This window comes from Moschus berezovskii, chromosome 11, assembly GCF_049115385.1.
Source record: "Moschus berezovskii isolate FMDL1 chromosome 11, NW_MosBer_1.0, whole genome shotgun sequence".
In the NCBI taxonomy this organism is placed as follows: Eukaryota; Metazoa; Chordata; class Mammalia; order Artiodactyla; family Moschidae; genus Moschus; species Moschus berezovskii.
Genome location: NC_142470.1, coordinates 6,775,663 through 6,787,782, shown reverse-complemented (window position 1 = coordinate 6,787,782; position 12,120 = coordinate 6,775,663). Strand labels below are relative to the sequence as shown.

At 55.1% G+C, this 12,120-nt stretch overlaps 1 protein-coding gene across 1 annotated transcript in view; it reads left to right on the top strand.

The window, feature by feature from the left end:
- Window positions 1-8,269, top strand: part of PRRX2 (paired related homeobox 2) — a 49,534-nt gene extending 41,265 nt beyond the window's left edge. Inside the window, exons 2-4 of the mRNA XM_055399850.2 lie at window positions 5,208-5,395; window positions 6,357-6,535; window positions 7,792-8,269. Coding sequence (XP_055255825.1) covers window positions 5,208-5,395; window positions 6,357-6,535; window positions 7,792-7,927 — 503 coding nt within the window. The 3' untranslated portion in view covers window positions 7,928-8,269. The remainder of the gene's footprint in view (window positions 1-5,207; window positions 5,396-6,356; window positions 6,536-7,791) is intronic.
- The last annotated feature ends 3,851 nt before the right edge of the window (window positions 8,270-12,120 follow it).

The window sequence follows — 12,120 nt, the reverse complement described above, 5'->3', positions numbered from 1 at the left end:
GCCAAGAAAAATGTTAAGTGCAGCGAGCATTTATGGAGCAATGACTGTGCTCTTGGCATTCAGTTAAACTCAGCTCCTCCAGGAACTTTGTGTGACCCTGGGCAAGCCGCGGTCCTGCAGGATTCCCAGAGGTGAGGTCTTCCCCCCTGGGGGGCTAGGATGGAGTCTTGGGAACATTTCCACCCGCAGTGAGATGACACGATCCATGAGGTCTCCCAGAGCTGGGACCGAGAGTGTGACCTCCCCCTCCGCCGCACCTGGCATCACCTCCCCTGGGAACCAGGAGGATGAGGGAAGATGACCCAGCAGAGACACACTCATACACCGGGCTGCCTGAGTCTCCCCACAGGCGTGTCCCAGCTGTGTGATCTTGGGTCAACCTCTCAGAGCCTTAGTTTCCCAGTGTGTTAAATGGGATAACACCTCGTAGGGCAGATGCTGGGATCCAGTGCATGGGAGTGTATGCAACGCTAGACACTGTTCGTGCCCAAACCGACTTTTGTCGAGCGCATTCCATCACAGCTGCCCCGATGGAGAGAGGTGACTCCAGACCAGCTGGGGTGAGGGGTGTGAGAGTCGGGTTGCTGGAGCGGGGGGTGTAAATCCCTTGCCTGAGGGTTTCGGCTCCAAGACTCCAGCAGTTTAGCCAAAGAACAGAGTTGTTCCTTCCGGCACCCCCTTGGCAGGGGCCAAGGCTGCAAAATGGTTTTCATTTCAACACCCTCCGTTTTGAATTGCTCAGAAATTTCCCGAAAAAGTCTCCTTTTTTGGCTGAAAGGCCTCCTGCGTTGGGTTTGTGCCCAAGCAGCATTGCCTAAAGGGGGGGCGGAAATCGGCTCGCAATGGCTGGTGTTCCAGAAGCTTCCATCTGCTCTCTGAGGTCTTGATCACACAGGTTTTCAGCGCTCAGCCCTTGATATTTCGGTGTAAGGTTTCTTCCCGCTTGAGGGGGTGAGGGGCGGGGGTGGAGAGACATTCACAGCCACCAGACATTCTCATCCATCTTCACCTTTTCTTGGAGGAAAGGGGTGAGGAGTGAAGATTGAAGCGGGTCCAGGAGACGAGGCCAGCTCGCTCCGTGTTCCCTGCCACTGCCTACCCCATTCCCACATGTGTCCTGAGTGTTTAGTACTTCCCAAAGGGGAAAGTACTGGACTTCAATTCCTGGTCCTCCCTCCAAACCAGGGCCTCTCTCCCTCAGCGCTGTGCAGATGGTGAACCAAAGAATTCCCTGATTCAGGGCCTGCTCTGGGCACTGAAGAGTCCTGAGCAGCAGCCCTGGTCTCTACCTCTGTCCCAGGAGCACCATCCGCCTCAGTCCTGACCTTCAAAAATGTCTCCAGATGTCCCCTGGAGGCTAAATTGCCCTCAATTGAGAACCACCCGTCCAAACCCAGTAAGGTCATCTTTTCCCGGGAAACCCTGCCTGATTCCCTCCCCCCACCCCCACCCTATGCAACCATTACCGGACTCATGGAATAGTTTGCCCTCCAATCCAATCAGCTGGTTGCTCAAGAGTCAGTAAACTCTGTGAACGTGGGAGTGTTTAAAAGCCAGAATTGAATGGTATCCGTGGCTGGGCCTGGAATGTTCTAGATGCTCAGCTGAACAACTCAGCATCGTGTGAAGAATGTAGGATGTGATCAAACCAGTCAATCCTAAAGGAAATCAATCCTGAATATTCACTGGAGGGACTGATGCTGAAGCTGAAGTTCCAATACCTCGGCCACCTGATGCGAAAAGCTGACTCATTGGAAAAAACCCTGATGCTGGGAAAGATTGAGGGCAGGAGGAGAAGGGGATGACGGAGGGCCAGATGGTTGGATGGCATCACCGACTCGATGGACGTGAATTTGAGCAAGCTCCTGGAGATGGTGAAGGACAGGGAAGCCTGGCGTGCTGCCGTCCATGGTGTCGCAGAATTGGACACGAATGACTGAACAACAGCATAAAGGGAATGTGTAACTGGGGAAGCAAAAATACAAGGTGTGTCCCCAAATCCAAAAGGTTATCCACACCCTCTGCTGACCCAGCTTGGAGCAAACCTGGCCTTCCCGTCCACTGCTGCTGGGAACCCTGGATGGGGGCCTTAGCTATAGCTAGCATTTTACTCATTGGCCCAGCAATCCCAATTCTAGGAATCTGTCCCAAATATTCACTGGCAAAAATAGAATATCATGTTTGCATGAGGTTATTCACTGTGGTTTTCTTCTGAGTTGCAAAAGATTGGAAACATACCACCTGCCAATCGATAAGGCTCTGGTTTTAGTTGAAAAAACTATAGTTTAGGGGTTTCCCTGGTGGTCCAGTGGCGAAGCCTCTGCCCTCCCTATGCAGAGGGGCCTGGGTTTGATTCTGGGTCAGGAAACTAGATCCCGTGTGCCACAACGGAAAGATCCCGCACAGCCAAATAAGTAAATAAATAAAATATTTTTTAAAACATAGTACGTTTGCACAACTGAGTGGTACGGAGCCACATGCAGGACTTCCTGTACTGGGTGGTGAAATCCCTGGGATGTGTTGCTCAGTGGGATCAAAAAGAGGGACACAGCAGTCCACAGCCTGCTAGCTTCCAACAGAAGAGCGGGAGAAAATACTAGAAAAAAAATTGCAAAAAGCAGTGCTGAAAGGATAAAGCAAAGATGAATTTTAAAATGGTTCTGACAGGTGGAAGGTGGGACAGTGAAAGTGGTTAAGTCGCTCAAAGTCAACCACTAAAAGGAACGAAATAGGGTCATTTGCAGAGTCATGCTTATAAATTATTTCAAAGTCACACGTGTAATTTTGTAAAGCTTGGGGAGCAGAGTCGGGAACAGGGAGTCGTTGCCTTTTGCTTTGTCCCTCTCTGTGTTGTTTGAACCTGTTACTGTGACAACAGATGACAGTTACTCTTACTATGACCACTGTTTCGGTTCTTTGCGATCCCGTGGAATAGTCCATGGAATTCTGCAGGCCAGAATACTGGAGTGGGTAGCCATTCTCTTCTCCAGGGGATCTTCCCAACCCAGGGATCGACCCCAGGTCTCCTGCATTGCGGGAAGATTCTTTGCCAGCTGAGCCACCAGGGAAGGAGGGAACGAAAGGGAAAATACAGATCAGTGCATCTGATGCAAATAATAAGGCTGGTTTGCTGGCCTGGGTTGAAGCGGTCTCAGGAGTGTAGTAAAGAGGAGGAGGCACGTCACGGCACCAGCGTGTTCAGCGTGACCTCACACTTGTAAGCTCTTTAAATTTTATTTTGTTGGAGTATAATTGCTTTGCAAAATTGTAGTGGTTTCTGCTGTGCGGTGAAGTGAGTCAGCTCTAAGTGTACATACATCCCCTCCCTCGTGGACCTCCTCCTCCCCAGCCATCCCCTACCCGACCCCTCTAGGTCATCAGAGAGCACCAAGCTGAGTTCCCTGTGCTTTACAGCAGGCTCCCACTAGACATCTGTTTCACACGTGGTAGTGTATATATGGCCCCTGGAGGAAAGCATGGCACCCCACTCCGGTACTCTTGCCTGGAGAATCCCCAGGAACAGAGGAGCCTGGTGGGCTACAGTCCATGGGTCGCAAAGGGTCAGACATGACTGGGCAACTAAGCACAGCACAGCACAGTCTATATATGTCCGTCCTAACATCCCAGTCCCTCCCACCCTTCCTTCCTGCCCTGTGTCCACGTCTGTTCTCTCCGTCTCTATTCCTGCCCTGGAAATATGTTCATCTGTAACACTTTTCTAGATTCCGCACATATGCATTAATATATGATATTTGTTTTTCTCTTTCTGACTTATTCAGCCTGTATGACTGACTCTAGGTCCACCCACATCTCTACAAATGACCCTATTTTGTTCCTTGACACATGTACCCTAATAGTCATTGCAGCACTGTTTACAATGGCCAGGACATGGAAACAACCTAAATGTTCAGTGACAAGTGAATGGAGAAGAAAGACGTGGTACACGAGCACAATGGAATATCACTCAGTCACTAGAAGGAATGACACAGGGTCATTTGTAGAGTCATGCTTGTAAGCTATTTTAAATTCACATTTGTAACTTTGTAAAGCGTGGGGAGCAGAGTCGAGAGAAGGGAGTCGTTACTTTTACTTTGTCCTTTTATGTGTTGTCTGAATCTTTTACTGTGACAGTGAGGTGACTTGGTTATTAGAATATTCTTTTTTTTAACATGAAATCTCCAGATTCTTTAATTTGATGAAGGATCCTTTTTTTTTAAGTATAGTTGATTTACAATGTGTTAATTTCTGGTGTACAGCAAGGTGATTCAGTTATACCTATACATTTTCTTCTTCATATTCTTTTCCCATTATGCTTAATTATAGGATATTGAATATTGTTCCCTGTGCTATGTAGTAGAACCTTGTTGCTTATCCACAAAATACACATTTTTAATAAGAAAATAAGATACACAAGCAAGTACTGAACCAGACAGGGTTGGTTCTAAGTGCCCAGTGAATGCAACAGAGGAGAGAGGATTCTGTGTGCACTCAGGTGATCAGGGAGGGCTTCCTGGAGGAGTGAGCAATGAGCTGGGCCCTTCAGGATGAAGGGTCAGCAGTTTAACCCCTGGGTAAAATTGAAATGTGGAAACAGTACCCGAACTCCCCCCTCCTCTGTAGATGGGGCATGAGGAGGTGAATAGCACCTGCCTCGGTTTTTGTGAACATCCAATGGTCTGTGGGTGTTAAAAAGCCTACCTGCGTGCAGTGGACCCTCAGAACTGTGACTTTCACGGTGCCTTTTTATATATTAATATAATTCAACGACAAATGCCCATGGCGGTTGACCATACCCCAGAGTCTGAGCCAGCTTCTGAGGACACGCAGATGCCTCTGGCCCTCCCTGACCAGGTCGGTTGTCCCCTGGTAGCAGGTTCCTGTCCCCTGGCTCCCCAGGAGGGGAACCCTGGCCGCTTTGGTTCACCTTTATATCCCCAGGGCCCAAGCCTGTGCCTGCCACGTCGTGTGCTCAGCAAGTGTGTTGTAGAATAAACGGATGGATGGATGAAGAAATTAACAAAGGAGTGGATTAACGGGTCCTGCTCTCAGGGCTGGTCCATCCACCCGCAGTGGGAAGACAGGTTAAAGCGCTCAGCGCACGTTGCTGAGCTGGTGCCTGAGTCATCACCGTGTGGGCGCGTGTGGGCGCCTGCGGGCGCAGGGGCGGCCCGGCCTGGCCATGAGCTGACCCTTGGGTCCCCCCGCAGGTGAGTGTCCCAGCCCCGGGCGCAGCAGCGCCGCCAAGCGGAAGAAGAAGCAGCGGCGGAACCGCACCACGTTCAACAGCAGCCAGCTGCAGGCGCTGGAGCGCGTGTTCGAGCGCACTCACTACCCCGACGCCTTCGTGCGGGAGGAGCTGGCCCGGCGGGTCAACCTCAGCGAGGCGCGCGTCCAGGTGAGCGCTGCGCGTCCGTGGGCTCCTCGCAGGAGCGTGTACGGCCGCCATGCACTTAGGGTTAGGGAATTGCCAAGGTGAGCGGGGGCGTCTGAGGCCAGGAGAACCAGGGTCCGAGCCAAGCCCTGCCCCTGGCCGCTGTGTGAGCATGAGCAAGCTATTTAACCTCTCCGTGCCACAGGTGGTGGTGGCGGCGGTGCAGTCCCTCGGTCGTGTCCGACTCTTGCGACCCCATGGACTGCAGCCCGCCAGGCTCCTCTGTCCATGGGGTTCTCCAGGCAAGAGTACTGGAGTGGGTTTCCATTTCCTTCTCCAGGGGATCTTCCCTACCCAGGAATCGAACCCAACCGGGGTCTCCTGCACTGCAGGCTGCTGCTGCTGCTGCTGCTAAGTCACTTCAGTCGTGTCCGACTCTGTGTGACCCCATAGACGGAAGCCCACCAGGCTCCCCCGTCCCTGGGATTCTCCAGGCAGGAACACTGGAGTGGGTTGCCATTTCCTTCTCCAGCACTGCAGGCAGATGAGCTATAACGGAAGCCCCATAGGGTGGCTTCCCTGTAAAATGTGGATCGCGTGGGTCTATTTCATAGCGTGCTTATGAGAAAGAAAAGAATTATTTTTGTAGCTATAGCTCAGTGTCTGGCACAGAGGGTTTTGATAAATAAAAGTCGTTTTAAAGTGTCCAGGGCTTTCTTCGTGCCAGCTCTGAGCAGAGTGCCCAGCGTACACCTCTCTTCATTACAACCTCCCAGCAGCTAAACGCTCATCGGTTCATGCCTTCTTTCCTCCACTGGCACATTCTCCAACACACACTGACCCAGCGGCAGGCACCATATCACCCCCATTTTACAGATGGGAAAACAGCCTCAGGGAGGTGAAGCCGCCAGTGTAGGGTGGGTGACAGAGCAAGCACACGGTGGGTCCCCCTGGCAGCCCGCTCACGGCTCCTTCCCACCCCTAGGTCTGGTTTCAGAACCGCCGGGCCAAGTTCCGCAGAAACGAGCGGGCCATGCTGGCCAACCGCTCCGCCTCGCTGCTCAAGTCCTACAGTCAGGAGGCCGCCATCGAGCAGCCGGTGGCTCCTCGGCCCACCACCCTGAGCCCGGACTATCTCTCCTGGACAGCCCCCTCCCCCTACAGGTGAGAGTGGGAACTGCTTCGGGTCAGGGTTGGGGGGCGGGCAGCAGCTCGGAGACCCCCATAGGGTGTTTTAGGACCCAGATTCCTTCGAGGCTCTGGAGAGAACTGTGAAAGGGGCCCGGGCCCTCCGTGGACTGGGGGTGTGTGGGCAGGCGTGTGACTCTGTGCATGGGGGAGGGTGTAAGAATGTGTGTGTGTGTGTGTGTGTGTGCGCACGCGCGCACGTGTGCACATGTGTACTTGTAAATGTGTGGACTGGCAAGATGAGCCCTGTCTGGAGGGAGTGGAGAATCCCTGTCAGCCTGAGGGAGCTGAACAGCTGCCAATTTCTGGGACGTCCCTGGTGGTGCAGTGGCTAAGTCTCTGCAGTCTCAATGCCGGGGGCCCGGGTTCCACCCCTGGTCAGGGAACTAGATCCCACAACTTCAGCGGAACTTTAACAGCCACAACTAAAAGAGCCCACGTGCCACCACAAAGACCCAGCACAGCCAAATAGATTACTAAATAAATATTTTTTTAAAATAAAAACCAAAGAAAGAAAACCTGCAGCTTTCTAGGCTGGCACGAGCGCCTCAGCACCTCTTGTCGGTCATCCGGAGAGAGGCCGGCAGGGTCCTCGAGGAGGGTGCCCAGTTCCAGGACCTGGCTGGGGCCAGAGGCGAGGGCTGGGGCAATTGTGTCCTGGTCAAAGCCGGGCAAAGGTGGCAGGGCAGGAGTTGGGGTTTTGCACCCCACAACTCCCAGGGGTGCTGTCCACACCTTAGCCTGTGTGAGCAGCTCTGCTGGAGCCCTGGTCTCAGGAGGTCCAGTGGGTCAGCTCGTGGGATCTGAGTCCTGGAAATGCCCACACTAGACCCACAGCCCTCCCACCCCCTCCCTGCCCTCTCCTTGCCTGGGGCAGGAGAACCATCAAGAGGTATCCTTCCATACAGGTGTGTGTTCATCCCAGCCCTGTCCTGCTGTGTGTCAGGGGCCGGGCAGGCACTGGGAGGTGAACAGGATGCAGGAAGCTCCTGGTCCAGCGAGGAATGACCCCAAACCTGCAGGGGCGGCTCCAGGTCCCAGCGCCGACCATGGGCCCTTCTGCCTCCGCCCTAAATCTTGTGGCCGCGGGTCACCTCCAGCTCCAGGGGAAGGCTGCCCATGAGCTGAGGAGGGGAGGCAGGAGGCCCAGAGGCTGGCGTCCTTGGACGGTCAGCCAGGGGTGGTCAGCTCTGGGCAGCACCGACACGTCCTGTGTCTTGTGTCACCCCCAGCACCGTGCCGCCCTACAGCCCTGGAGGCTCAGGCCCCGCGACCCCGGGGGTCAGCATGGCCAACAGTATCGCCAGTCTCCGTCTCAAGGCCAAGGAGTTCAGCCTGCACCACAGCCAGGTGCCCACCGTGAACTGACAGCCGGCTCCGCCGGGATCCCAGTGCCTGCCTGGTCTAACGACAACAGAAGAGGGCAGACACGCAGGAAAGTGACCTTCTCCTGCCCCCTGTCTCCGGGACAGGCTGGGTGGGCTCTCCTGGCTGGCCCTTCTCTGCATCCCAGACTCCTGGGCCCAAGAGGCTGCTGAGATGCCTGGAGCCTGGCTCAGCCCCTCATCCACGGCCGCTGGAGACTTCGGCCCTTGATCCTTGGAGGGGTTGGGCCAGAAGGAGGAATAGCAGCTCACCGAGGACCTCACTTACCTGGTGTATGAAAGCCAAAAAGCTGTTGTCTGTAAGAAATAAAAATAGAAGAAATTGTTTAAGCCCCCAAAGGTTGCAGGGAGGGCGGACAAGACGGCACACCAATGAGGGGCCGCTCTGCGGGGCCCGCTGCCCTCATCTGTGTCCCTCGTTCCGAAAAAGTCCTTCATCACCCTGCAGACCCCAGGGGCGGGGAGTGGGATTGGAGGACACAGACCTCCCTGGAGCCGGTGACACCCAACTGTTTGGGAGAAACCCTGCTGTGTGACTCTGGGCAGGATCCCAGCTCTCTCTGGGCAGGGGGTGTCTCCCCTACCCTATGGCAGAGGCAGCGTGGGTGTGGGGGGCAGGGGCTGGAATTAAAGCCCTTGCTGCTGGACATGCAGGAGATGTGGGTTGCCCTGGGCCTTTGGCTGTGGAGGGGCCTGGGCAAATGGCCCAGACAGTGGGGGTGCAGAGCGGAGGCCCCAGGTGGGCTTACGGGACAGAGTGATTCCAACAGCCAAGACCACCAGAGCCTTTCTTCCAAGTTCTCCAGCCTGCCCTTTCACGAAGGTCACTGGGGGTGACAGAGGACCTGTGTGCCACCAGCCACTTAGGAGTCTGCAGAAAATTGTGCAGTGAGGGGAGTGGTCTGAAGCCAGCCCTTTCCACTTGGCCCCAGGCCACCCCTCCTGATGGGCATAGCCTCCAGGGTTGAGATCATTTCTGCAACCAACCCCCAGGAAGTGAGACAACACTTCCCAGGGGAATTCCCTGGGGGTCCAGTGGTTAGAGCTTCCCTGGTGGCGCTAGTGGTACGTTCCCACCTGGCAATGCAAGAGACATAAGAGACATGGGTTCGATCCCTGGGTGGGGAAGGTCCCCTGGAAGCGGGCATGGCAACCCACTCCACTGTTCTAAGAGTGGGACACGACTGAAGCAACTTACCGTGCACGCCTGCCAGTGGTTAGAACTAAGTGCTTTCACTCCTGTCTCCCAGGTTCAATCCCTGATTGGGAAACTAGATCCTACAAGCCATATGACATGGCCAAAAATAGAAAAACAAAGAGCACACTTCCCGACCCCCAGATAGCCCAGAGATGCTCAGCCCCTCATCACCCCACTGGACTCCACGGGTGGACCCCACTTCTCCAGTCTGCCCTGCCCGTATGGTATCAAAGCACCCCCAAAGGGCCAGGATCCTCACCACAGGCTGCATCTTCTAGGTGACCTTGAACAGGTCAAAGCCACGCGGCAATCCGAACGTAAGAAACGGTCTCTGTTTTTGTTTTAGAAGGTGTGACAGTCCCCGAGTGAGGTGAGGACCTTCCCCATCTCCTGAGTCACCCCCAGAGATTCTTCCTCATCTTCCACTGGGAATTCCACCATGAAAACACAGGTCCTGGGGGGTGGGTGTCACCCTATTCAGATGTGCCAACGGCCCCCCGGGACCATCGCCGTATGACTGTGATGGGAGGTTGGGGCTTTGGTCAGTGAGGGGGGGCACCAATGAGGGGAGGGAGGCACTGGCTCCAGCTGAAGGCGTGGGGAGGGCCATTCTGCCGATGGCTGCAGCTGGCTGTGCCCAACTGACTACAGGGGCGAGAGCAAGGAGAGACCAGTGCCCTGACCCTGTGTGAGTGATGGGGGACAGGGATGGGGGGTGAGGGGGGAACAGTCACAGCTGTGTCTTCTTGCTCAGTTTGGCCTCTGCCTTGGGCAAGTGATTTCTGGGTCTCCATTTGCCATTCATTCACTGAACAATTATTGTAAAACTCTTGATGTGTGCAGGGCCCTGAGCAAAAAGCAGAGAACTGACATGGGGTCCCTGGCTACAGAGGCCATCTCAATCACAGGGAGCCCCAAGTCTCGTCTAAGGCATCCAGGCAGGCTTCCTGGAGGAGGTGTCCTGGAAAGATGAAGAGCGGAGGGAGAACAGTGTTTCTGGCTAGGGGAACAGCATGTGTAAAGGCCCTGCGGTAGGCCAGAAGCTATCTCTTTGGACCCGTGGGGGACAGTTCTGGGTCTAGATCTTGTGCAGGATGAAGATGGACAGAGGCAGGGACCAGTTCACTTGGGGTTTGTGTGGCCAGATCTGAAGTGTGGATGTCATCCTGGCAGTGAGGCATCATGGAGGGGATTTGCTTGGTAGAGGGACCCCCCTCCCCACCTTGAACTCTGTGTGGAGGCAGAGACACCCCTGCAGAGGCTGTCCAGGCAGGAGGGCAGCAGTCTGGACCAGATGAGGACAGAGTGGGCGATCCAGGAGGCATCCTGGACTCAGCAGAGACAGAGGTTGATGACTAGCTGTTGGACTAGGAGTAGGCCAGGGGGCCAGGATGTGGTTTAAACACATGGATGCGCTCAGAAGTAAGAGACCCTGGAAGCAGGACTCACCTGGTAGAGGTGGCGGGAAGAAGCCAGCCACCTTCTTCTTCCACCTGCTGGCCACTGAAGGGCGCATCAGTGCCCTTCCACCCGGACGAGCACTGGGGCCATCCTGGTCTGAGCAAGGTCTCCCTCACAAGGAGCTTACCACCCCGCCCTGGGGATTTGCACCAGCAAAGGGCCAGCACACAAGGTCCAGAATTGTGCCCTCATGGGCAGCCAGGAAAAGGGGCCTCTTGCCTCCCAGAAGCACTGGACTGGTCGTGAGCGAGTTGTCGAGCCCGCCCAGGTCCCGGGCAGCACTCCGGAGTTCAGACAGAGGCACATCTGGTCTTCCTATTTTCAATCCAAAGGGAGCGGCCGTGAAGCATCACCAGGCTGGGGCTGCCTGCAGCAGAGATGGGCTCCCACTGGGCGGGGGGCTCCTACCTACTGGGTGGGGGGCTCCCGCTAGGGCCTGGAAAGGCGGGTCCCGAGACCAGGTTCAGAGAGAGAGCTGTGGGCCCGGTTCCCACAGAGGCGCTGGCCCTGCCATCAGGCCGCAAGGATGTCAATGTCACTTCCTCCCCAGCACTCTAGAAAAAACAAACCGGCTTAATCGTTTACACATGCAGCTCTGGGGAGCTGAGGGAGGGAGCACTGGGGCCCTCCTTGTGAAAGAAAATATATTCCAACATCGCTGTCGCTATTGTAGCCCTAATTACAGGGCTTGCGTGGGCAGCCCCCTGGGCAACCATCCAGGGATATAATTTTTCCATGAGGATAAGGTACCCGAGGTCCCCGCCCCAGGCTGGGAGACTTTGGAATCCTCCTCCCTCCGCCTCCCCTTTGCCCATTTGGCCAAGCAGGCTTGGGACAGGGCATGGCGTGCCTCAGTTTCTGTTTCTGTTTGAAAGAAGGGAACTTGAGAGCAAGAGGGAGAGATGGAAGGAAAGACAGTCTCTGGCTCTTCTTACCAAACGCAAAACCTGAGAAATAAAGACCAGTTTTATCTTAGGCGAGGCACGTCTCCAAGCCTCAGTTTTCCCCCTCTGTAAAATGGGGGTGATGCCAGAAGCCACCTTACAGGGTTGTTGGCACGGAGTTACCCTCCATCAACAGGCGCTTTGGTGTTTTTGGTGGAAAAATACAGAGCGAGGGGTGGAGTTTGAGGAAGTCAACATACTCCCCGTTCTGCAGTAAAATTGGCTTTCCTTGCCCAGAGAGTCTGGCTCTCCCCTTTGCCCCTTCCAAGCACACACTCGGTGGGCACAGCTCAGGGCGGGGGGATGGTGGGGGGACGCAGGTCCCAAAGCAACATGGCACCCCCAGCTTCTGCACTTTTGCTGCTGGCCCCCGGAGGGCGCTGTGGGGAGCTCTGTGTCTGTTCTCCCGACAGATGCAGAGCTAGGGAACAGACACAGAGCTGGGAGAAGCAGGGCTCTCTCCCACACAGGTCCGCAGAGCTGGCGCAGGCTCCTGACCTGAAGACAAAGTAACAAGCAAGTCCCAAATCACCAGCAGGGGTCCCTGTATAAACATCAACACAAGCATTTTGG